Source organism: Dendrobates tinctorius, unplaced genomic scaffold (genome assembly GCF_039654945.1).
Source record: "Dendrobates tinctorius isolate UK_male_01 unplaced genomic scaffold, ASM3965494v1 ptg000044l, whole genome shotgun sequence".
NCBI lineage: Eukaryota > Metazoa > Chordata > Amphibia > Anura > Dendrobatidae > Dendrobates > Dendrobates tinctorius.
In genome coordinates this window covers 33,567,499-33,589,991 of record NW_027361712.1, presented here as the reverse complement: position 1 = coordinate 33,589,991, position 22,493 = coordinate 33,567,499, and the positions used below count along the sequence as shown (strand labels likewise).

Genomic DNA, 22,493 nt, shown 5'->3' with positions numbered 1-22,493 from the left:
GAAGGTAACTTGAAAGAGTCACTTTAAACAATGTTTCTGTTTGTTTCCACTCTAACCCCTTTAATCCTTCACTTTCTGATAACTCCACTAATCCCTGCACCTAGTAAGGAACTGTTCATCTCTTCTTCAATCCTTCCAATCCATCTCACCTCTTCTTCAGATCTGTTCCTCAACATACAATCCTGTCTCCAAACACAGACAGCTCCCTCATGCCCTCTCCTGCTAAAACTCTCTCTGCTCCTCCTCACTGCCGGCGATATCTCTCCAAATCCTGGACCTCCTCACCACATTTCCATAGTCATTTCTACCTCCCATCCACACCCAATCACAACTTTCCGTAACCACTCCAACCTTATTCACATTCGCCCAGCCCCAGCTTCCCCAGTCCCACTAACAGGAGCTCTGTGGAACGCTCGCTCTGTCTGCAACAAACTTTCTTTCATCCATGATCTTTTTTTTACTAACAAACTTTCCTTCCTCGCCATCACCGAAACCTGGCTCACCTACTCTGACACAGCCTCTCCTGCTGCACTCTCATATGGTGGATTCCACCTTTCCCACACCCCCCGCCCCAGCTGCAAGCATGGTGGAGGAGTAGGTTTTCTCCTGTCAGATAACTGCTCCTTCACCCCAATCCCACTGCCGCCTTCTGTTACCCTCCCTTCCTTCGATGTGCACTCTGTGCGCATCTACTCCCCCTCCAACCTACAACTAGCTGTCATATACCGCCCTCCAGGGTCAGCCACCACCTTCTTTGACCACTTCACCACCTGGCTACTCCATTTCCTTTCCACTGATATCCCCACTATCATCTTGGGCGACTTCAACATCCCCATTGACACTTCCCTCTCAGCTGCCACTAAACTTCTATCTCTCACTTCCTCCTTTGGCCTCACTCAATGGTCTTCTACAGCCACTCACAAAAATGGCCACACACTAGACCTCATCTTCACCCGCCTCTGCTCCCTATCTAGCCTCTCTAACACACCTCTTCCTCTCTCTGACCACAACCTACTTACATTCTCTTCCCTCTCCTCCTCAGGTCCACAATCCCCACCTCAAAAACTCGCAGACCCTCGCAGAAATCTTCAACACCTCGATCTACACTCACTGTCTGAATCCCTCCTCCCTCTTACAGACATAAGTTCCCTACACAATGCGGATGCCGCTGCCGCTCTATATAACACCACAATAGCTGTAGCTTTGGAATCAGTTGCCCCTCTCAAACATACCAAAACTCGCAAAATCAACAGACAGCCCTGGCACACCAGTCTGACCAAAGAACTGAGGCGGGCTTCCAGGGCTGCTGAGCGGAGATGGAAAAAATCCCACTCCAATGAGGACTTCATCACATTCAAACAGTCCCTTACTACTTTCAAGGCCACACTCGCTGCAGCAAAACAAACCTACTTCTCATCTCTCATATCCTCCCTGTCTCACAACCCTAAACAGTTATTCAACACCTTCAATTCTCTCCTCCGCCCCCCAGCACCTCCTCCCTCTCCACTCATCTCAGCTGAAGACTTTGCCTCATTTTTCAAGGAGAAGATTGATAACATCAGAGACAGTTTTGGTCAACAACCCCCAGTGCCCTTCCTCCTACCTGCCTTGCCCTCCTCCCCCAAAACCAACTTCTCCACCATTACAGAAGATCGACTCTCCACTCCACTTTCAAGATCGCATCTCACTACCTGTGCACTTAACCCGATCCCATCCCACTTCATCCCAAACCTCACCACAGTCTTCATCCCAACCCTAACCCATCTCTTCAACCTATCACTAACAACTGGTGTTTTCCCCTCAAGTTTAAACATGCCTCAATCACACCTATCCTCAAAAAGCCCTCTCTTGACCCATCCTCTGTATCTAGCTATCGCCCTATATCACTTCTCCCCTATGCCTCAAAACTACTGGAACAACACGTCCATCTTGAACTATCCTCCCACCTCTCTTCTTGCTCCATCCTTGACCACTTGCAATCCGGCTTACGGCCACACCACTCCACTGAAACTGCCCTAACTAAGGTCACCAATGACCTACTAGCCGCCAAGGCCAAGCAACACTACTCTGTCCTCCTCCTCCTGGACCTGTCCTCTGCCTTTGGCACAGTGGACCATTCCCTATTACTACAGACCCTCTCATCTCTTGGCATCAAAGACTTTGCCCTATCTTGGATTGTGTCATACCTAGCAGACCGGACATTCAGCGTCTCCCATTCGCACACCACCTCCTCACCGCGCCCCCTATCCGTCGGAGTCTCGCAAGGTTCAGTCCTAGGGCCCCAGCTCTTCTCCGTTTACACCTTTGGCCTCGGACAGCTCATAGAATCTCATGGCTTTCAGTATCATCTCTATGCCGACGACACACAGATCTACATCTCTGGACCAGATATCACCTCCCTACTGAACAGAATCCCTCAATGTCTGTCTCCTATTTCATCCTTCTTCTCCGCTAGATTTCTAAAACTTAATATGGACAAAACAGAATTAATCATCTTTTGCCCATCTCACGTGACCCCCCCAACAGACATATCCATTAAAGTAAACGGTTGCCCACTCTCTCCAGTCCCACAAGCTCGCTGCCTCAGGGTTATCCTTGACACTGATCTCTCCTTCAAACCACATATCCAAGCCCTTTCCGCTTCCTGCCAACTTCAACTCAAAAATATTTCACGGATCCGTACATTCCTCAACCAAGAATCTGCAAAAACCCTAGTCCATGCCCTCATCATCTCCCGCCTTGACTACTGCAACCTCCTGCTCTGTGGCCTCCCCTCTAACACTCTTGCACCCCTCCAATCTATTCTTAACTCTGCTGCCCGACTAATCCACCTGTCCCCCCGCTATTCCCCGGCCTCTCCCCTCTGTCAATCCCTGCACTGGCTCCCCATTACCCAAAGACTCCAGTTCAAAAACCCTAACCATGACATACAAAGCCATCCACAACCTGAGTCCTCCCTACATCTGTGACCTAGTCTCCCGGTACTTACCGGCACGAAACCTCCGATCCTCACAAGATCTCCTTCTCTACTCCCCTCTTATCTCCTCTTCCCACAATCGCATACAAGATTTCTCCCACGCATCCCCTCTACTCTGGAACTCTCTACCACAACATATCAGACTCTCGCCTACCATGGAAACCTTCAAAAAGAACTTGAAGACCTACCTCTTCCGACAAGCCTACAACTTGCAGTAACCACAAATCCACCAAACCGCTGCACGACCAGCTCTACCCTCGCCTACTGTATCCTCACCCATCCCGTTGTAGATTGTGAGCCCTCACGGGCAGGGTCCTCTCTCATCCTGTACCAGTCGTGACTTGTATTGTTTATGATTACTGTACTGGAATAAATGGGGCTCTAATAATAAATAATAATAATAATATATATATATGTCAGTGACACACACGTATACACACATGCATTATATACATATATATATATATATATATATATATATATACATATTTATATACACACACGTGGTAAAAATTGTTGGTACCCCTCATTGAACGGCAGAAAAACACACAATGGTCACAAAAATAACTTGAATCTGACAAAAGTAATAATAAATCAAAAATCTATGAAAATAAACAAATGATGGTCAGACATTGCTTTTCAACCATGCTTCCACAGGATTTTTTAAACAATAAAACTCATGAAATAGGCCTGGACAGAAATGATGGTACTCCTGAAAATAATGTGACAAAAGGGACATGTTAAATCAAGGTGTGTCCACTAATTAGCATCACAGGTGTCTACAATCTTGTAATCAGTGAGTGGGCCTGTATAGAGCCCTACAGATACTCACTGTGCTGTGTGGTGACATGGTGTGTATCACACTCAACATGGACCGGAGGAAGCGAAGGTAAGAGTTGTCTCAGGAGATTAGAAAGAAAATTATAGACAAACATGTTAAAGGTAAAAGACCATCTCCAAGTAGCTTGATGCTCCTGTGACTACAGTTGCAAATATTATTCAGAAATTTAAGCTCCATGGGACTGTAGCCAACCTCCATGGACATGGCCGCAGGAGGAAAATTGATGGCAAATCAAAGAGATGGATAATATGAATGGTAACAAAAGAGCGCAGAAAAACTTCTAAACAGATTAAAGGTGAACTTCAAGCTCAAGGAACATCAGTGTCAGATCGCACCATCTGTTGTTGTCTGATCCAAAGTTGGAGTTCATTGGAGACGACCAAGGAGGACACCATTGTTGAAAAAAATCATAAAAAAGCCAGACTGGAATTTTCCAAACTACATGTTGACAAGCCACAAAGCTTCTGGGAGAATGTCCTATGGACAGATGAGACAAAATCTAACTTTTTGGCAAAGCACATCAGCTCTATTATCACAGACAGAAAAATGAAACAAATCAAGAAAAGAACACTGACCATACTGTGAAACATGGAGGAGGCTCTGTTATGTTCTGGGGCTGCTTTGCTGCATTTGGCACAGGGTATTTAGAATCTGTGTGGGGTACAATGAAATCTCAAGACTGTCAAGGGATTCTAGAGAGAAATTTGCTGCCCAGTGTCAGAAAGCTTGGTCTCAGTCGCAGGTCATGGGTCTTGCAACAGGATAATGACTCAAAATACAAGGCTAAAAACACCCAAGAATGGTTAAGAGGAAAATATTGGATTATTCTGAAGTGGCCTTCTATGATCCATGAACTTAAATGCTATTGAGCATCTTTGGAAAGAGCTGAAACATGCCATCTGGAAAAGGCAACCTTGAAACATGAGACAACTAGAGCAATTAGCTCTTGAGGAGTGGGCCAAAATACCTGACACCTGATGAGAGGTGCAGAAGTCTCATTGACAGTAAGAGGAATCGTTTGATTGCAGTGATTGCCTCAAAATGTTGTACAACAAAATATTAAGTCAATGGTACCATCATTTCTGTCCAGGCCTATTTTATGAGTTTTATTTTTTACTAGATTATGGCCCGATGCTATCGCATCGGGAGGATGCGATAGCATCACACCTCTTGCCATGTTAACCCTCAACACACACACTCCTCAACACACACTCCTCTCACCTTTCACCATCTCCACTCACTCTTTCACTCCACATACGACCCCTTCTCTCACTCCGTCTCTCATACGCCGTCATCGCCGCTGCTCCACGATCCCCGACATCTTCCGCCGGCGCCATCCTGGATCCAGACGTTGTCCACGCCGGCGACATGTTCTTGCGGCGACGCCATCTTGAGTATCGTGAAATCCCGCGATAGTCAAGATAGCGTCGCCGGAAGAACATGTCGCCGGCGTGGATGACGTCGGGATCCAAAATGGCGTTGGCGAAATCTCGTGAGTTTTCGCCGACGCCATTTTGGATCCCGACGTCGTCCTCGCCGGCGACATGTTCTTGCGGCGACGCCATCTTGACTATCGCGGGATTTCGCCGATCCAAAATGGCGTCGCCGCAAGAACATGTCGCCGGCGTGGACGACATCGGGATCCAAAATGGCGTCGGCGTAATCTCGCGAGATTTCGCCGACGCCATCTTTTTGGATCCCGAGTCGTCCACGCCAGCGACATGTTCTTGCGTTGACGCCATTTTGAATCTCGCGGGATTTCACGAAATCCAAGATGGCGTCGCCGCAAGAACATGTCGGCGGCCTGGAGAACGTCTGGATCCAGGATCGCGGCGGCAGAGGAAGATGTCGGGGCAGCGACGATGACGGTGTGAGTATGAGAAACGGAGTGAGAGAAAGGAATGTATGTGGAGTGAAAGAGTGAGTGGACGTTAGTGGAGGTGAAAGGTGAGAGGAGTGTCTGTTGAGGCGGGGTGGTGTGTTGAGGGTTAACATGTGCGTGTGTGTGTGGTGACGTCACCGGTTACAACTGGACGGAAGTTGTTACAACCGGAAGCTGCTTAGGGCATTTATTATTATAGATTTGTTCATTTCCATAGATTTTTTGATTTATTACTTTTATTTGATTCAAGTTATTTCTATCACCATTATGGGTTTTTCTGTCATTAAACGAGGGGTACCAAGAATTTTGACCGTGTGTATATGTATTTATATTGCATAGAGAGATATAGATAGATAGAAGAAAAGACGGTAATAAATATGCCGGCTTCTGTAAAATCACTGCAGGAGCCAACAGGATAGGAGAGATGGATTAAATACAGTAAATCCATATAGAATAGGTAGATATATAGATTTCAGTGACAAACACAATTAGTATAGTGTGTGTGCAAAATACTGGACATGTATTTAATTAATAAAACATTATTTTATGGAAAAAAATGGCAGGAGGCCCCCCTATAATTAATAGCCAGCAATGGCTATGCAGACAGCTGAGGGCTGATGATAACCTAGGAAAGGGCCATGGATACTACCCCCCCGGCTAAAAACATCAGCTCTCAGCTGCCCCAGATAAGGTGCATCTCTAAGATGCCAATTCTGGCACATAGCCTTGCTCTTCCCAATGCCCTGTAGCGGTGGCATGTGGGGTATTAGTTAGGGGGGTTGATGTCACCTTAGTGACATCAAGCCCCAAGGCTAGTAATGGAGAGGTGTCAGTAAGACGCCCCTATTACTAATCCCATAGTCAAATTGTAAATAAAACACAAACACCCTGAAAAAAGTCCTTTATTTGAAATAAATGGCTGCGAGAACAGCTTCAGTGACTAGTGGTGACATCACTGAAGCTGTTCTCGCAGTCGGGCTGAACTGTTGTGACCTCAGGACCATGGGAAAATGCCAGTGTTGAGGTCACGGCAGTTCAAGCTCAGTGTCTTCATAGCAGATCACCTTAAGAAATTCTCACGGTAATCTACTATGAAGACAATGAGCTTGAACTGCAGCGACCTCTTCACTGGCATTTTCACATGGTCTTGAGGTCATCACAGTTCAGGCTGTGAGGGAGTGCAGACAGGTATGGTATATTGTTGCTTTTTTAGTTTATTTTTATTACGGGAGATCGAGGGCTTGCATGGATTAGGTGTGGCTGTAAGTATGGTTTAATTAAAAATAATGTGTCTATTTCAATTATAGGACTTTTTAATGGGTGTCTGTGTTTTCTTTACAATTTGACTATGGAGTTAGTAATAGGGGCGTCTTATTGACGCCTCTCCATTACTAACCTCAGGGTTTGATGTCACCTGAAAGGTGACATCAACCCTCCAACTATTACCCCACATGCCACCACTACAGGGCAAGTGGGTTGAGCAAGGCTAAGTGTCAGAATTGGCGCATCTTAGAGCTGCGCCTTTTCTGGGGCGGCTGAGAGCTTATGTTTTTAGCCAGGGGGGACAAATATCCATGACCCCTTCCTAGGCAATAAACATCAGCCCCCAGTCGTCGGCTTTCCCTCTGCTGGTTTGGAAAATTGCGCGGGAGCCCACGCCATTTTTTCCCCAAAATAACGTTTTATTAATTAAATACATGTCCCGTAATTTGCACGCACACTGTACTAATTGTATTTGTCACACACGTATATATCTATCTATTCTGTATGTATTTATTGTATGTAAACCATCTCTTCTATCCTGTCGGCTCCTGCTGTGATTTTACAGAACCCGGCAAATGAATTATATCATTAATTATATATATATATATATATTATATATACTGTATATATATATCTGTATATCTATATATATATATATATATATATATATAGATAGATACATATATACACACACACATCTATTCTATGTGTATATATCTATTCTATTCTAACATGTCACTCTGTGATTATACTGTACGCGGGAGATCATTTGCCGACTCTTAGTCTATCTATCTAATACACACACACACACACACATATATATATACAGATGTATACACATATATACAGCTCTGGCAAAAATTAACCCCTTTCCTTCATTGGACGTAATATTCCGTCCATGTGCCCTGGGCACTAATTACCATGGGCGGAATATTACGTCATAGCGATAAGCGGCACCCACGTGGTGAGCGCCGCTTATCGCGGCCGGGTGTCAGCTAATAATCATAGCTGACACCCGGCACAATGTGTCAGGGGTGGTCATGGACCGCCCCCGACACGTTAACCCCTTGTACACCGCGATCAAACACGATCGCGGTGTACCGGGGGTTAAAGGGAAGCATCGGCAGGGAGGGGGCTCCCTCCGTGCTTCCCTGAGCCCCCCATGGCAGCGCAATGTGCAGCGCTACTGTGGGGGGCTCCTTTCCTGCAGGTCCCCGGATCTAATATGCTGGCGGGGACCTCTGGGGGCCTGCAGGAAGCTGGCTTCCTCACTGCCCGCAGAGTGCAGGCATGATGAAGCCTGCAGCAGTGCCTGTGACAGATCTCTGATCTGTCACAGCGATCTGTGATTTGACAGATCAGCGATCTGTCACATGACAGTTATGTCCCCCCTGGGACATTGTAATAAAGTAAAAAAAGTGTAAAAATAATTTTAAAAAAATTGCTAATTAAAAAAAAAAAAAATATTCCCCAATAAATTCATTCTTTGGAAATAAAAACAAACAAACAATAAAAGTACACATATTTGGTATCGCTGCGTCCATAACGACCCGCCCTATAAAACTGTCCCATTAGTTAACCCCTTAAGCGAACCCCTTAAAAAATAAAAATAAAAAACTAAGCAAAAAATAATGATTTATTATCATACCGCCGAACAAAAAGTGCAATAACGCGCGATCAAAAAGACGCATATAAACATCCATGGTACTGCTGAAAACGTCATCTTGTCCCGCAAAAAAACGAGCCATCATACAGCGTCATCAGTGAAAAAATAAAAAAGTTATAGCTCGCAGAATAAAGCGATGCAAAAATAATTATTTTTTTATATAAAATTGTTTTCATTGCATAAAAGCGCCAAAACATAGAAAAAACACATAAATGAGGTATCGCTGTAAACCGTACTGACCCGAAGAAGAAAACCGCTTTATCAATTTTATCGCACGTGGAACGGCGTAAATGCACCACCCAAAAGAAATTCATGAAACGCTGGTTTTTGTAAATTATGCGTCCCAAAAAATAAAATAAAAAGCGATCAAAAAATGACACATGCCTGAACATGGTACCAATAAAAACGTCAACTCGTCCCGCCAAAAATAAGACCTCACATGACTCGGTGGGTCAAAATGTAGAAAAGTTATAGCTCTCAATATGTGGTGATGCAAAAACTATTTTAACAATAAAAAGCGTCTTTTAGCGTGTGACAGCTGCCAAATATAAAAACCGCCATAAATAGTAAATCAAACCCCCGTTATCACCCCCTTAGTTAGGGAAAAATAATAAAATTAAAAAAATGTATTTATTTCCATTTTCCCATTAGGGCTAGGGTTAGGGCTAGGGTTAGGGCTAGGGCTAGGGTCAGGGCCAGGGCTAGGGTTAGGGCTGAGATTAGGGTTAGGGGTGGGTTGGGGTTAGGGTTGGAGTTATAATTGGGGGGTTTCCACTGTTTGGGCACATCAGGTGCTCTCCAAACGCAACATGGTGTCTGATCTCAATTGCAGCCAATTCTGCGTTGAAAAAGTCAAATGGTGCTCCTTCCCTTCCAAGCTCTGCCATGCACCCAAACAGTGTTTTACCCCCTCATATGGGGTATCAGCCTACTCAGGACAATTTGCAAAACAACTTTTGGGGTCCTATTTCTCCTGTTGCCCTTAGGGAAATAAAAAATTGGGGGCAAAAATATCATTTTTGTGGAAAAAAAATATGATTTTTTTATTTTCACGCCTGGGCGTTATAAACTTCTGTGAAGCACTTGGGGGTTCAAAGTTCTCACCACACATCTAGATAAGTTCCTTGGGGGGTCTAGTTTCCAAAATGGTGTCATTTGTGGGGGGATTTCACTGTTTTGGTACATCAGGGGCTTTCCAAACGCGTCATGGTGTCCAATCTCAATTCCAGCCAAAAAAGTCAAATGGCGTTGCTTCCCTTCCGAGCTCTGCCATGTGCCCAAATAGTCGTTCACCCCCAGACATGGGGTATCAGCGTACTCAGGACAAATTGCACAATAATTTTTGCAGCCCAATTTCTCCTGTTACCATTGGTAAAATAAAAAAATTGAACCTGAAGTATTTTTTTTGTGAAAAAAAGTTAAATGTTCATTTTTTTTTTAAATATTCAAAAAATTCCTGTGAAGCACCTGAAGGGTTAATAAACTCCTTGAATGTGGTTTTGAGCACCTTAAGGGGTGCACTTTTTAGAATGGTGTCACTTTTGGGTATTTTCTATCATATAGACCCTCAAAGTGGCTTCAAATGTGATGTGGTCCGTAAAAATAAAATGGTGTTGCAAAAATGAGAAATCGCTGGTCAAATTTAACCCTTATAACTTCCTAACAAAAAAAAATTTTGGTTCCAAAATTGTGCTGATGTAAAGTAAACATGTGGGAAATGTTACTTATTAAGTTTTTTGTGTGCCGTATCTCTGTGATTTAAGGACATAAAAATTCAAATTTTTTATTTTTTTCACAAATAAACGCAGTTATATGAATGAAATATTACCACTAACATGAAGTACAATATGTCATGAGAAAACAATGTCAGAATCACCGGGATCCATGGAAGCGTTCCAGAGTTATGGCCTCATAAAAGGACAGTGGTCAGAATTGTAAAAATTGGCCCGGGAGTTAACGTGCAAACCACCCTTGGTAGTGAAGGGGTTAAGAGACCACTGCAAAATTTTTGGTTTGTCTGATTTTTCTCTTTATAGGTATATTTTTGAGTAAAAATTTAATTTGCTCTCTTATTCTATAAACTACTGACAACAAGTCTTTGAATTTCCAAGCACTAAATTTTGTATTTATCTTCAGAAAATGAGAAATGGTCAAAATAACAAAAAATGCAGTGCTTGCAGACCTCAAATAATGCTAAGAAAACAAGTACATAATCATTTAGAAACAACAATACTAATGTTTTAACTCAGGAAGAGTTCAGAAATCAACATTTTGTGGAATAACCATGATTGTTAATCACAGCTTTCATGCGTCTTGGCATGCTTTCCAGCAGTCTTTCACACTGCTTTTGGGTGACCTTATACCACTCCTGGTACAAAAATGTAAGCAGCTCTTCTTTGTTTGATTGCTTGTGACTATCCATCTTCCTCTTGATTACATTCCACAGGTTTTCAGTGGGGTTCAGGTCTGGAGATTGAGCTGGCCATGACAGGGATTTGATGTGGTGGTCCTTCATCCACACATTGATTGACTTAGCTGTGTGGGATGGCGCATTGTTTTTCCAGGATAACCTTGCTTTTCAATATTTTTATTAACTTTTTATCATTACATTGAAAACGTATATATATTATATCCATAGGGAAAAGGGGGAAGGGAAATCCAGGATAACCTTGTATGCGGCTTGATTCATACGTCCTTCGCTAAGATTACCCTGCACAATTTCAGTCTTGCTGAAGCATCTCCAGATCATCACCGATCCTCCACCAAATTTCACAGTGGGTGCAAGACACTGTGGCTTGTACACCTCTCCAGGTCTCCATCTAACCGTTAGATGACCAGGTGTTGGGCAAAACTGAAAATTAGACTCATCAGAGAAGATTACCTTACTCCAGTTCTCTATGGTCCAATCCTTATGGTCTTGGCAAACTTCAGCCTGGCTCTGCTTTGCTTCTCATTGATCAAAGGCTTTTTTCTAGATTTACATGACTTGAGCCCTACCTCTAGGAGCCTGTTACGAACTGTTCTTGCTGTGCACTTCACCCCAGCTGCCATTTGCCATTCCTTTTGTAGGTCACTTGATGTCATCTTGGGGTTGCTGAGTGACATTCGACTAAGATGATGGTCATCCCGGTCAGTGGAGTCGTTTTCACCCTCTGCCGGTCTGTAACTTTGTTGTCCTCAATGTCTGCTGCTTGACCTTGTTGTAATGGACTGCCATCTTAGAAATTTTAAGGATGGAGGCAACATGACGCTCTCTATATCCATCTGCTAGTAAAGCCAGAATTGAGCCCTTCTTTTCCTCACTCAAGACTTTTCTTTTCAACTCCTTTGGCATGATTAAAAGTTATTTTTTAATTCCTATTTATTTTGGGATATTACTAGCACTTGTTTTGTTATCCAGCTTGTCCTATTACAAGAGGATTGTGAACTCCACAGCAGGTTTTTTTAATACTTTCCTTCGTTGATCACCTAATCAGAAGCACATTAAGTAGAATGAGGTGTACTCTGGTTGGAATTCAACTGACACTGGAATAGAATCGCTGTCAGACATGTAGAGAAGCTGATTTTTATAAAATTATGAAGTGGTCTCTTAATTTTTGCCAGAGCTGTATATATGTATGTGTGTTTTGAAGAATATTTCGTTTTAAAATGATGTGTAAAGGACAGAGAACTGCTGTGTATAAAAGTTCATGTTAAAATCGCATTGCATATGGGTTGCATACACATGTCATATGGATGTACCGTTTAAAAATTGCACAGAAATTGCATGACACTCGCATGGCACTAGTCCATTTTTTCGGTCTGGAAATCAAACCTTTTTTTTTCTCGCATATGGGTATGTACCCTAAAGCTCACCTTAAAAAAGCAGCTAATATCATTCTCTTCTATGTAAGTAAATGTTTCCGCTGGCTAGTGGATCAAGCAATATGTGAGATACAATGGTAATTTCAAGGGCAAAGGACTTTTCCACATTTTCCATTAGCAATTACACTTAAAGAAAATCAATGCTCCCTATTGGAGACAATATGCTGCATTCATCTATGTAGCTATCATGTACTTTAGGTTTTGTGTCTCTTCAAAGACCCCATTCATAAAATCCCTTTCACATTTACATCCCTACCAGGATAAGGGCTTTCTCCCCTAAGCACCACAGCAGATAGGATGGCGAAACTGAAAGAGAAAAATATTAGCATTAGTATTATTATTATTATATGAATATTTGCATTTTCTGACGTTTTCTGAAAGTGTCGATGCAATAAGTTGGAAGTGACTATTTTCTCTAACTCCCTTGTCAGCTTTGTGGTATGACTAGGATGGGATAAGCAAAGTCAATAGAATATAGGTAATAGAATATGACATTTCTCTGTCAATCACATTCTCTTCCTTCCAGCTGCCATAGAACACACATCTTTCTGCACCATCCATACAGAAAATACATAAAGGAAGTTTGTGTCTCCAATATGGACACCCTTAGAATAAGTGTCATATATAATTCACAAACTTCAGTAACTAAAGGGAAATCAAGACACGGTAGATTTTTATTAAGCTTTTTCCCAAATTAAGGCTTTCAGGAAGCCATCTCCATAAAAGGAGAAAGCTCTAATCACCCCCAGAATCCACTCCATCACTGCTGCTCTGAAGGGCTCCGTCAGACCAGAAGTGATGACATCCCGACCACCAATCTGTGGCCACAGCGCCATGTGACTGGTTGTGGTGACACCATCACTGTGGCCAGTGGAGACCTTTGGAGTGGCAGCACTAGAGTGATGAGCAGATTCCCAGGGTGACTATGCCTTCATTTCTTCTTTTGTCCAGATGGCTCCCAATTGTAAATTTTAAAAAGCCTTGAAAACCTCATCATCCTGAAATACCAACACTTACAAAAATAATTTTTAGGGTGATATTATTATGGTGAGAAACAAATAATTTCTATGACACTTTTATATGACTGCCCTCACAGGGCCAGATGCCAATATTCATGGCCCTAATATGAACTGTGGTGTGTGGATTAACCATGGGTCTGCTGTCCAGAAGTCAACAGTTTCATACATGCCTATGAGGTTGTTTAGTTTGGTTTTGGAGTCCTGCAGTGGACTCAAGATATCGAGATCCACACTCAGACTGTGAATGTTGGATGTGTGAAACCAGCCTTTCCAATATACTTCAGTTACGTCACTTGTCCAATCTTCATGCATTTCCTCCACTCTAAGGTTCATCAGCTCCACCTCTGGCTTTGTAATGAACACAGAGAATTTCCAAATTTCCAGAGATTACATGTGACCAGTATTGGGCAAGAAGGTGGCTGACTGACTCCTTATTATAATCACTAAGCCAGTACCCTTCTGTTACACATAGAGAAGGGGGCTGGCATAGTCATTGAAACATACTGAACCGTAGCCTAATATCACATCTCCAGGACCTGCTCCTGCAATGTCTCCTCCTGTCACCAGGTGCTGCCGTATTCATTCTGCTAGTGGCACCGGTGATGAGGGAGCCATAAAGTTATACTATCCTTGGTTCACATCTTTGGTTCTGCTCTAGTTAAACTGTGATAATTTTGATCATGGCCCATTTCCTTTCTTTCTGACTGTTTACCTTGCTTGGTTTTGACTACCTGACCACTCCTGCCAGCCTGCTCCATCGAACAGAGGCCAACTCTGTGGCCTCAGTGGTTTGTGCTAAGCCTGTCTAAGGCAGCCATTTTTAGAGCTGCCAGGCATTATGTCAAATTTGTATAACTTAAAAAAAGTTATGTATGATTAATTTTTTACATTGATCTACCCCATTCAATACATAAACTGGCACAGCGGTCTCCCCTTTTTTGCTTGGTCTTCCCACAGAACCAAACAGACCTGTTCAAGAAATTCAATTAATTAAAAATGTGTTGTTAATGTGAGATGTTAAAATTCAATAACTAATGTCTGTGCATATTAATGAGAAGTCTCCTATGGATGGGAATAAAAAATTATTATATGAACGTCCAAAAAATAAACCTAGACATATAGTGTATCATCTCCACAACAACCTGCGCAATAATCTTAAATACTGTGCACACGTTGCAGTTTTGTTGCGTTTTACTGCACAGATTTGTCACAAAACCTGAAAGGTTTCCTGATGTCAACAAAGTGATTGAGAATACTGGAGTCTTATGCACACGTTGCTTCTTTTATCTCTGCAGATTTTCAGCTGATTTAAATTGGCAGCACGTCAATTCTTACAGCTGCAGATTTCATTCATACTAACGAGTGGGGGAAAATCCGCGACAAAACACAAGTAAAAACCATGCACATTGTACGCTACAAATCTGGGACAAATCTGCAACGTGTGCATAGACTTTCTTCGAAATTCACCGTATGAAAATATGGAACAAAAACGCATTTTAAAAACCCGTAAAAAAGCACACTTATTGTACGCAGCTATTTTCCTGCCGAGAGATGCAGAAATGGTGTAGAAATTTCTGATGCAAATACTTAATGTGTGCACATAGCCTTACACAATGTTAAAGAAACCCAATGATTGCAGAATTATTTTTTTGGAATGGAGATATTAAAAAGTAATAATTTATTAACTTTTTTTATTTTGTTCTTCTTTTAATTGCATGCAGAGGGGTACGAGACTGAAATAAAGTTCCAAGAAGTGTTCACCTTAGGAGAGAGTAGCGCTCTGCTCATGTCTGAGTTGGCGCACAAATTGTTTTCTGTACTTTTATCTATCTCCGCGCTCAGGCAGGAGGTGTGCGCCCCTCCTGTATCCTAAACTGCACACTTCTCGAGGCTTTTGAGCATGGACTTTATATAGCATCCATACTCTAACCTGTGTGCATCCTCAGGTAGGAGCTGTAGGCTCTTGTCTTCTGAGATGCACATTTCCTGGCCGTTTTTGAGCTATTGGCCTCAAGACCTGGACCCCCACTGAACTGTTTGCAACTAAAATAACACATTTAAAACTGTTAACTAATGTTTAGTTACTCTTTGACGCAAATTACCTGTAAACATCGGTCGATGCGCTTGGCTGATACCCTTCTTGAAATGCTTCAGGTGGCATGTACTCCAGAGTGCCGCCAACCCCTTCACAGTCTTCAGTTCCTTGCGTAGAGGCGCTACTTGTAAACTTGGACAAGCCAAAGTCTGTGATCTGAAATTGTAGATAAGAATTTCCTATAAAAGTTTTAACAAGACATGACTAATCTATTGTTTTGTTCCAATTTATTTTAACCCCTTCATGACCGAAGGTATTTTTGGTTTTGTGTTTTTGTTTTTTTGCTATTCTTCTTCCCAGAGCCATAACTTTTTTATTTTTCCATCAAAATGGCCAAGTGAGGGCTTTTTTTTTTCTGGACGAGTTGTACTTTTTAAAAACATAATTGGCTGTAACATATCGTGTCCTGGAAAATGGAAAAAAAATTGTGCGGTGAAATTGCAAAAAAAAAGTGCAATCCACAGTGGATTTTGTTTTGCTTTTCTACCATGTTCACTAAATGCTAAAACTGACCTGCCACTATGATTCTCTAGGTCATTTCATGGAAATGCATGTTAAATGCCGCTGTCAGCATTTGACAGCGGCATTTAACGGGTTAACAGTCACGGGTGGATCACGATTCCTCCTATGGCTGTTAGCAGCACATGTCAGCTGTTCAAAACAACTGACATGTGCTGTAAAAGGTGCGGGCTCATCGCCAGAGCCTTCACCAAACAGGGGGAGGCGTCCAATGACGGATAGATCCATCATTTGTCGTTAAGGGGTTAAACAAACACTAAATTATCATATGTCCTAACTCACATAAGTTTATAGTACTATGGAGAATTACACAAAGTAGCTAATCGGACTTGAATTTTCTGTCCATTTTTTTCACATGAAAGTGGAGTTCTGCTTATATTCTTACATATTCGTGTTTATGTGTTTTTAACCACGTGTAATTGTTATTATTTTGTAGTTAATACATTCGAAAGCATTGTCAGCTCATAGAATCATATAAGGGCAATTCTAAACATATAAAGGATAAATAGTCTAGTGACCCTGTATAGAGGTAAAGATAGTGTACTAGGATTATAGTGAAATGTAGCAAGGAAGAGCATATAGAGAGTAACATGCACTCAAAAACCAGAGTATAGGATAAAAGGTAGTTTTTATTAGATAAAAAAAGTTATAAAAGTAGGACAAGATGGTGACAGAGAATGGTTTAAAAAGCAGGAGGCACCATAGCTACAAACTGGTGACACTAAAGGTAAACATGGTACACAAGTTATAAAAGAAGTGAGACATGTATGCAAGGTGTGAACGGGAATTGTTAATAATGGTGACTAATACTCAATGGTGACTCACTAAGCCAAAAGGAGCCAGCACACCAATAAATAGAGATAGTAAGGAAATCCTAGAAAAGACGTGCAGAGCATGGTTTACCTGAAGCTGTGGTACCGCCACCTCATTCACCCACAGCCACCCACTGTGGCGGCACCACAGCTTCAGTGGTAACATGTGACTAGAACCAGATGTATCCAACATTAAATATTTTGTACCTTGACCTCTGCTATCTGAGGTGGTTTGGATCACATTAGATAATTTGTCTATCAACTTTCATTTAATATGTATGTGCACCTTTGGATCCTGACAGATCCTACCTACAATATTTCAGAAGAGTTTGATGACTATTTCATGTTTATGGGAACCAAGAAAGGACACCAAAATTAAAGCCATGCATGGTAGCTCGTGGTTGAGCCATCCATTATTTGTCAAAGTGTTATCTAATAATTTAAGCTTCTTAGGTTGTAATATCTTTTCTGAACAGCACAATAAGAAGCTGAGCTCCAACTTGGTCCCTAATTCATATGACCTGTTTGTACAAGTGCACATACACATTGTTGGCAAGTTGGCTGAACCTGCAGCTCGAGTCTCTTAATTTCCCCCCACAGATGAGGAGAAAGTAAAGAAAGATGGCAACTGTCAAATGTCAATGCCTGACCCTTTTGTTCTCAGCGCAGATAAGCTGCCACTAGAGGCATCTACCAGTGGATTACTCGCCTCTCCAGCTTGGTAGCTTTAGTTTGGCATAACATAACATATTTTTATTCTTAAATTAAGGCCAGGTTCACATAATGTTAATGCAGTCTGTTCAACGCATAGCGTTGACGGACTGCATTAACGCTACTGCCTAAAAATGATCGCGCTAGCAGTGACGGACGCTGCAGACCGCGTCTGAGGGTCTGTCACAGAATGACGGCACATCGCTAACGCATGCCGATTATGACATGCGTTAGCGATGCGCTCGTCTATTGCAGTCTATGGGTGCGTTAACGCATCCGTTGCATAGCGTTAATGCCGCTATGTAACGGATGCGTTAAACTCTGCCCACAAACGCAATGTGAACCCAGACTAAGGCATTAATAATATCAATGGTAATTGCATTTCTCTAACTGAAGCTTACCTTTATATGTAGCCCCTCATTTAAGAGAACATTCTTTGTTTTGAGGTCAAGGTGTAGCAGAGGAGGGGTCAAATTATGCAGCCAGTTCATACCTATTGTCACTTCATGAATGATCCGAAACTTTAACGTCCAAGGAATAGGTCTGACTCTCTCCATTAAGGTACACAAACTACCATACTCCATATATTCCATCAGAATACCCAGTTCCTTTGAATTTTCCTCAATGATCCCAAATAGACGGATTACATATGGACTGGCTGAGGCAGAAGCCATCTTCTCTGCCTCAGAAAGAAGTTCTTTGATGCCCTGGAGCTCATTCCTGTAAGAAAGTACAGAGAAAAATGATTATGCTAGTTCTTTCTAATACATTAAAAGCAGGGTCTTATGGAGCTGACATTGCAAAGGGTAAAACCTGCCAATTTTCATTGTGGGATTTCTCTGTAGCTCGTAAGGAAGATTTCACAAAATCTCACCCGCCATGTCTATATGGTAATCAGAAAATCTGCTGTCTATCCATTTCATGTGAACATACTCTTATTTTATTGCCTTTGTCAATCATGGTACAAACTGTCTATCGGTAATAACCATGATCAGCTCAGATCGAGCAGGCTAAACTTACCTGTTAAGTATCTTAACTGCCACATAGTCTTTAAAATCCAAACTTTTTGCTTTGTACACAGATCCAAAGTGTCCACAGTCAATTAATTTCCAATCAGTTAATGATGAGAATCGTACTACTTTATTCTTACTCATCCCTCAAGAAGGATTCATTCCATTTCATCTGAAGAGAGCTAAAGTAAAACAAAAAGTAAGTGAAAAAAAATTGGCATATCCTTTTACTTAAAATGTCCCTAACAAGATTTTAAAGGGGTGGTTCTAAACGAACCTAACATTTAATCCTAAATGGCTACATATTTAATGTAATAATCTAATCAATTCTCTAATATGCTTTAATTGAAAATTCCCTATCATTCCCTCACTACACTATCTAACGGATTTCTTTCTTTTTTTTTTTTACCTACTTCCTGTCTGATGATGAAAACCCACAGTGTATGCTACCGCTTGCCTCTGCTCCCACTGGTCACTGCTGCAGCCTCTGCCCACACTCTGAAACAAAGTGTGTCATCAGCGACGTCTGTTTCAGGGCATGGGCTAGTCCCTGCTCTACTGAGCATGCATTGTCTGTCAATTCTGATGTATGCTCAGCAGGATCTTGTCACTGTGCCATATTGTTTTTAAAGCACAGTGACAACGCGCTCCCTCACAGCTTCTGATGAGAAGTGACGAACCGGCAAGAGCGCGCGCTGTCGTTGCGCATTAAGAATAATCGGTTCCGAAAATAATAGATAGCTTACCGATTGCTGAAGGTTAGACTCCTGTGACCCAACAGGGTTCTGCAGAGCTTCATCTAAAAAGAAAGGTGGTCTGCTCAATTCATTCTCTATAGGACTGATGGTCAGCCAAGCACAGCACTCGGCTGCCTCTGGCAGTCCCATTGACTCCATTTAGACAGGGTTCTAATTTTTGGAATCAGTAGAGGTCCCAGAAGTCAGACATTCATTGATCAGTAAATTAGCCCATATACAAAACTGGAACAAGCCCTTCAGCTTGCCTAGATGGGCTAGTCATACAAAAGAAATAAATTCTGCTGAACCTCCAAATTTCAGCAGGATCAGCATCCTGACAGATGATGTCAAAGAATAAAGAGGTTGGGCTTATTGGATTTTAACATGCCCAATCCATTGTTCCTGTGGGAGATAAGTCAGGAAGGTCTATCAACGATTTTGTCCCAATGAAGAAAATATGCAAGATTGGCTAACCTGAGCTTGTGGAGTAGAGAGCTAGCTATTGATCAGTTATCTCTTGGGCATAGCTAGGTTAAGCTGTTGTTCGCATTAGAGCTTGTCCTGTCATATTGCGAGGCTATGCCATTCTTTTCTGATCAGTGTCGGTCTGACTGTAGCACTCCCAGCCATTTTGGAATTGATGACGCCACAGCCCTGCCTCAGTGGTACATCCATCTCACAGTGCTAGCGCTCTTGCCCACTATATAAGAAGGACTGCAGTGTGGCCCCTTTTAAATGAATGGAGATGTCCTGTAGATCCTGCACATAGGGAGGATGGGGCACCTCTGTACATGGAGGAACTTTTGAATGGGGTGAAGTAAAACCAGAGCTGCTTCTGTTTAAGGATCGGTGGTGTCTTTAGCCATCAGACTCAGGTAAGTTCTAGAATGAAGCGGCTGTGGCCTTCTGAGTATAGCTCATAGATAGTACTTTGCCAATAGTGTGAAGAAAACGGGCAGAAGCCAGAGGAGCTGCACTGATTACCGTTGCCCTCCAGAGTAAAACAAAAGATCGCATATATTTAAGCATAAGGCAAGAACTGTATTTTCAGTGATCAGGGGGCATAACCATAGTGGGAGCAGGGGTTGCAGCTGCGCTCGGGCCCTGGAGCCTTGGGGGGGCCAAAAATTAAAGATCTGTGATAGTCGGGGCCCCTGCTGCAGTTACGCCAGTGTCAATGACTCATACAAAGAGAAAAAGCACTAATAACTCGCCAGGCAAAGTTGTGTCATTGTCTAATATGTTTGCTGCCCTTATTGTTAAGCAGATACAGCAAATATGGACAAACCAGACTGAGAAGTTAACTTTATTCAGTCACGGCATGTGCTGACCAAGCAGGAAATGGAAAGTCTCCCACAGTATGTTGTACGTCAGTGTTTCCTGACCCCCCTGCTCGAGTCCCCCACTTAGGATACCTAGGGTAGATGCCCCTCTGACACAGAAGTGTTTCATATGACCACCCTAAAATACATGCCAGGCACGAGTACTCACCTAGCTGCCTGCTCGCAGCTCGACACTCATACAGGGAAGTGTCTGATTTGTGATGCAACGTCCTGCCTCTATGAGGGGAGTGACAGTGAGCTCAAACAAGGAAAGATATATGGTCTATCTTTGTACCGTGTTAGCCAGTAGATAGAATATTCAGAATTGAGAGTTCTCAGTAGTTGATACCTTTTAATGGCTAACTGAGAAGATGGTAACACATTGCAAGCTTTCGAGACTACTCAGGTCTCTTCTTCAGGCATAGACTAATACAAAATCTGAAGAATCACATATTTATTCACAACACAGCAGAGAAATAATGCGTGAGCTGAACCAGCACGGATTGTGAATTGCTGGCATTGGATAAAAGCCGAATCTTTTCTTTTTTACGTTTCTATACTTAGCTTTAACCCCGTGTGGAAGTGCTTCTAAAGCTTATGTTAACCCGTTTTGGACCAAGCCATTTTTAGCCTTCAGGACTACAGAATTATTTTTCCTTCTTCAAATTTATGACCGCTCAAACTCTTCTTTTATTCCTTATTAGCATAGCTGTGCTAGGTCTTGTTTTTTTAATGACTGGGAAAGTAGAGTTTTTTTAGTACCATTTTGGAGTACCGTGCCCCTGAGATCCACAGATATTTTGGGGGAGTGGATATAATAAGAGGAATTTCATTCTTTTTTATTTATTTTTTTTACCTGTAATTGCCCTTTAGGCTTCACTCTGCACATTGTCCTTTTTGTATGGCTGTCTGGGAAGTATTTCTTGTACTCGGACTGAAATATTTCGAGTTCTGTGTAACATAAAAGCAACCTGGAAAAACAAACAAATACATTAATTTATATTTTGAATTCTGTTTTTAACAACGTGTTAGTGGGTATTTGGTATGTATTGTATTGTATGGCATACAGCTGCATACATCCAGGCCATGCATTCAGCATACTGTACTGCTCTAGATAGCATTTGTAACACTCAGCCTGTGGTTAGCTATGGTACTCATATGTTTATTGTATGTATTGATATATCTATTTTTTGTGCATATGGGGATAGATATTACGCCTTCCATTTTGAACTACTTGTCACATGGGCTACTGTGATTATTGGATAGCGTTCTGATCCAATCATCTATCTCTGTCATTCACAGGTATGTCTGCTTTTGTCCGGTACTACTAAACCCAGCTTCCCACAGTAGCTTAGATCCACATTCACACATCTGTATCTTTATTTCTGGTAAGTGTCTGTATTAATTTCTTTCCCTGTTTTGGAAACTAGGAAATTGTTTATAGTCACCCCTTTCACATTGTACATCTCTTCCTTTGATTCCTGGCCCTGTCTACCAGTGGCTCTGCCCTCTTGTTCACAACTGGTAACTTTCTATATGCAAGTAAAGTTGCATAAATTTGGATCTACAGATCTATGCATGCAGCTCCTTCAAGTGTAGCTTGTTAAAGGGGATGGCCTATCCTTAAGATAAGTCACTAATGTCTGATCGGTGGGGGTGCGACACCTGGCACACTCGCCAATTAGCTGCACAGTTCCATGAACAGAATAGTGGTCGCCGTCAGGTAATGCCCCTTGTTGACGTGTTAAAGTCCTGGGCAACACCTTTAAGTACAT

The 22,493-nt window shown here is 42.2% G+C and overlaps 1 protein-coding gene and 1 long non-coding RNA gene across 2 annotated transcripts in view; one reads left to right on the top strand and one right to left on the bottom strand.

Annotated features, from left to right (window-relative positions):
- The window catches only part of RIPK3 (receptor interacting serine/threonine kinase 3), a 128,327-nt gene extending 109,524 nt beyond the window's left edge, over window positions 1-18,803 (bottom strand). The window contains exons 1-4 of the mRNA XM_073575504.1: window positions 18,670-18,803; window positions 18,051-18,369; window positions 15,615-15,763; window positions 12,750-12,799 (exon numbers count right to left, since the gene is read on the bottom strand). Of these exons, the coding sequence (XP_073431605.1) occupies window positions 12,750-12,799; window positions 15,615-15,763; window positions 18,051-18,369; window positions 18,670-18,803 (652 nt within the window). The remainder of the gene's footprint in view (window positions 1-12,749; window positions 12,800-15,614; window positions 15,764-18,050; window positions 18,370-18,669) is intronic.
- Window positions 1-22,493, top strand: part of LOC141089178 (uncharacterized) — a 210,579-nt gene that overhangs the window by 185,249 nt on the left and 2,837 nt on the right. Inside the window, exons 3-4 of the long non-coding RNA XR_012232202.1 lie at window positions 18,731-18,858; window positions 22,021-22,106. This is a non-coding gene — a long non-coding RNA (uncharacterized lncRNA). The remainder of the gene's footprint in view (window positions 1-18,730; window positions 18,859-22,020; window positions 22,107-22,493) is intronic.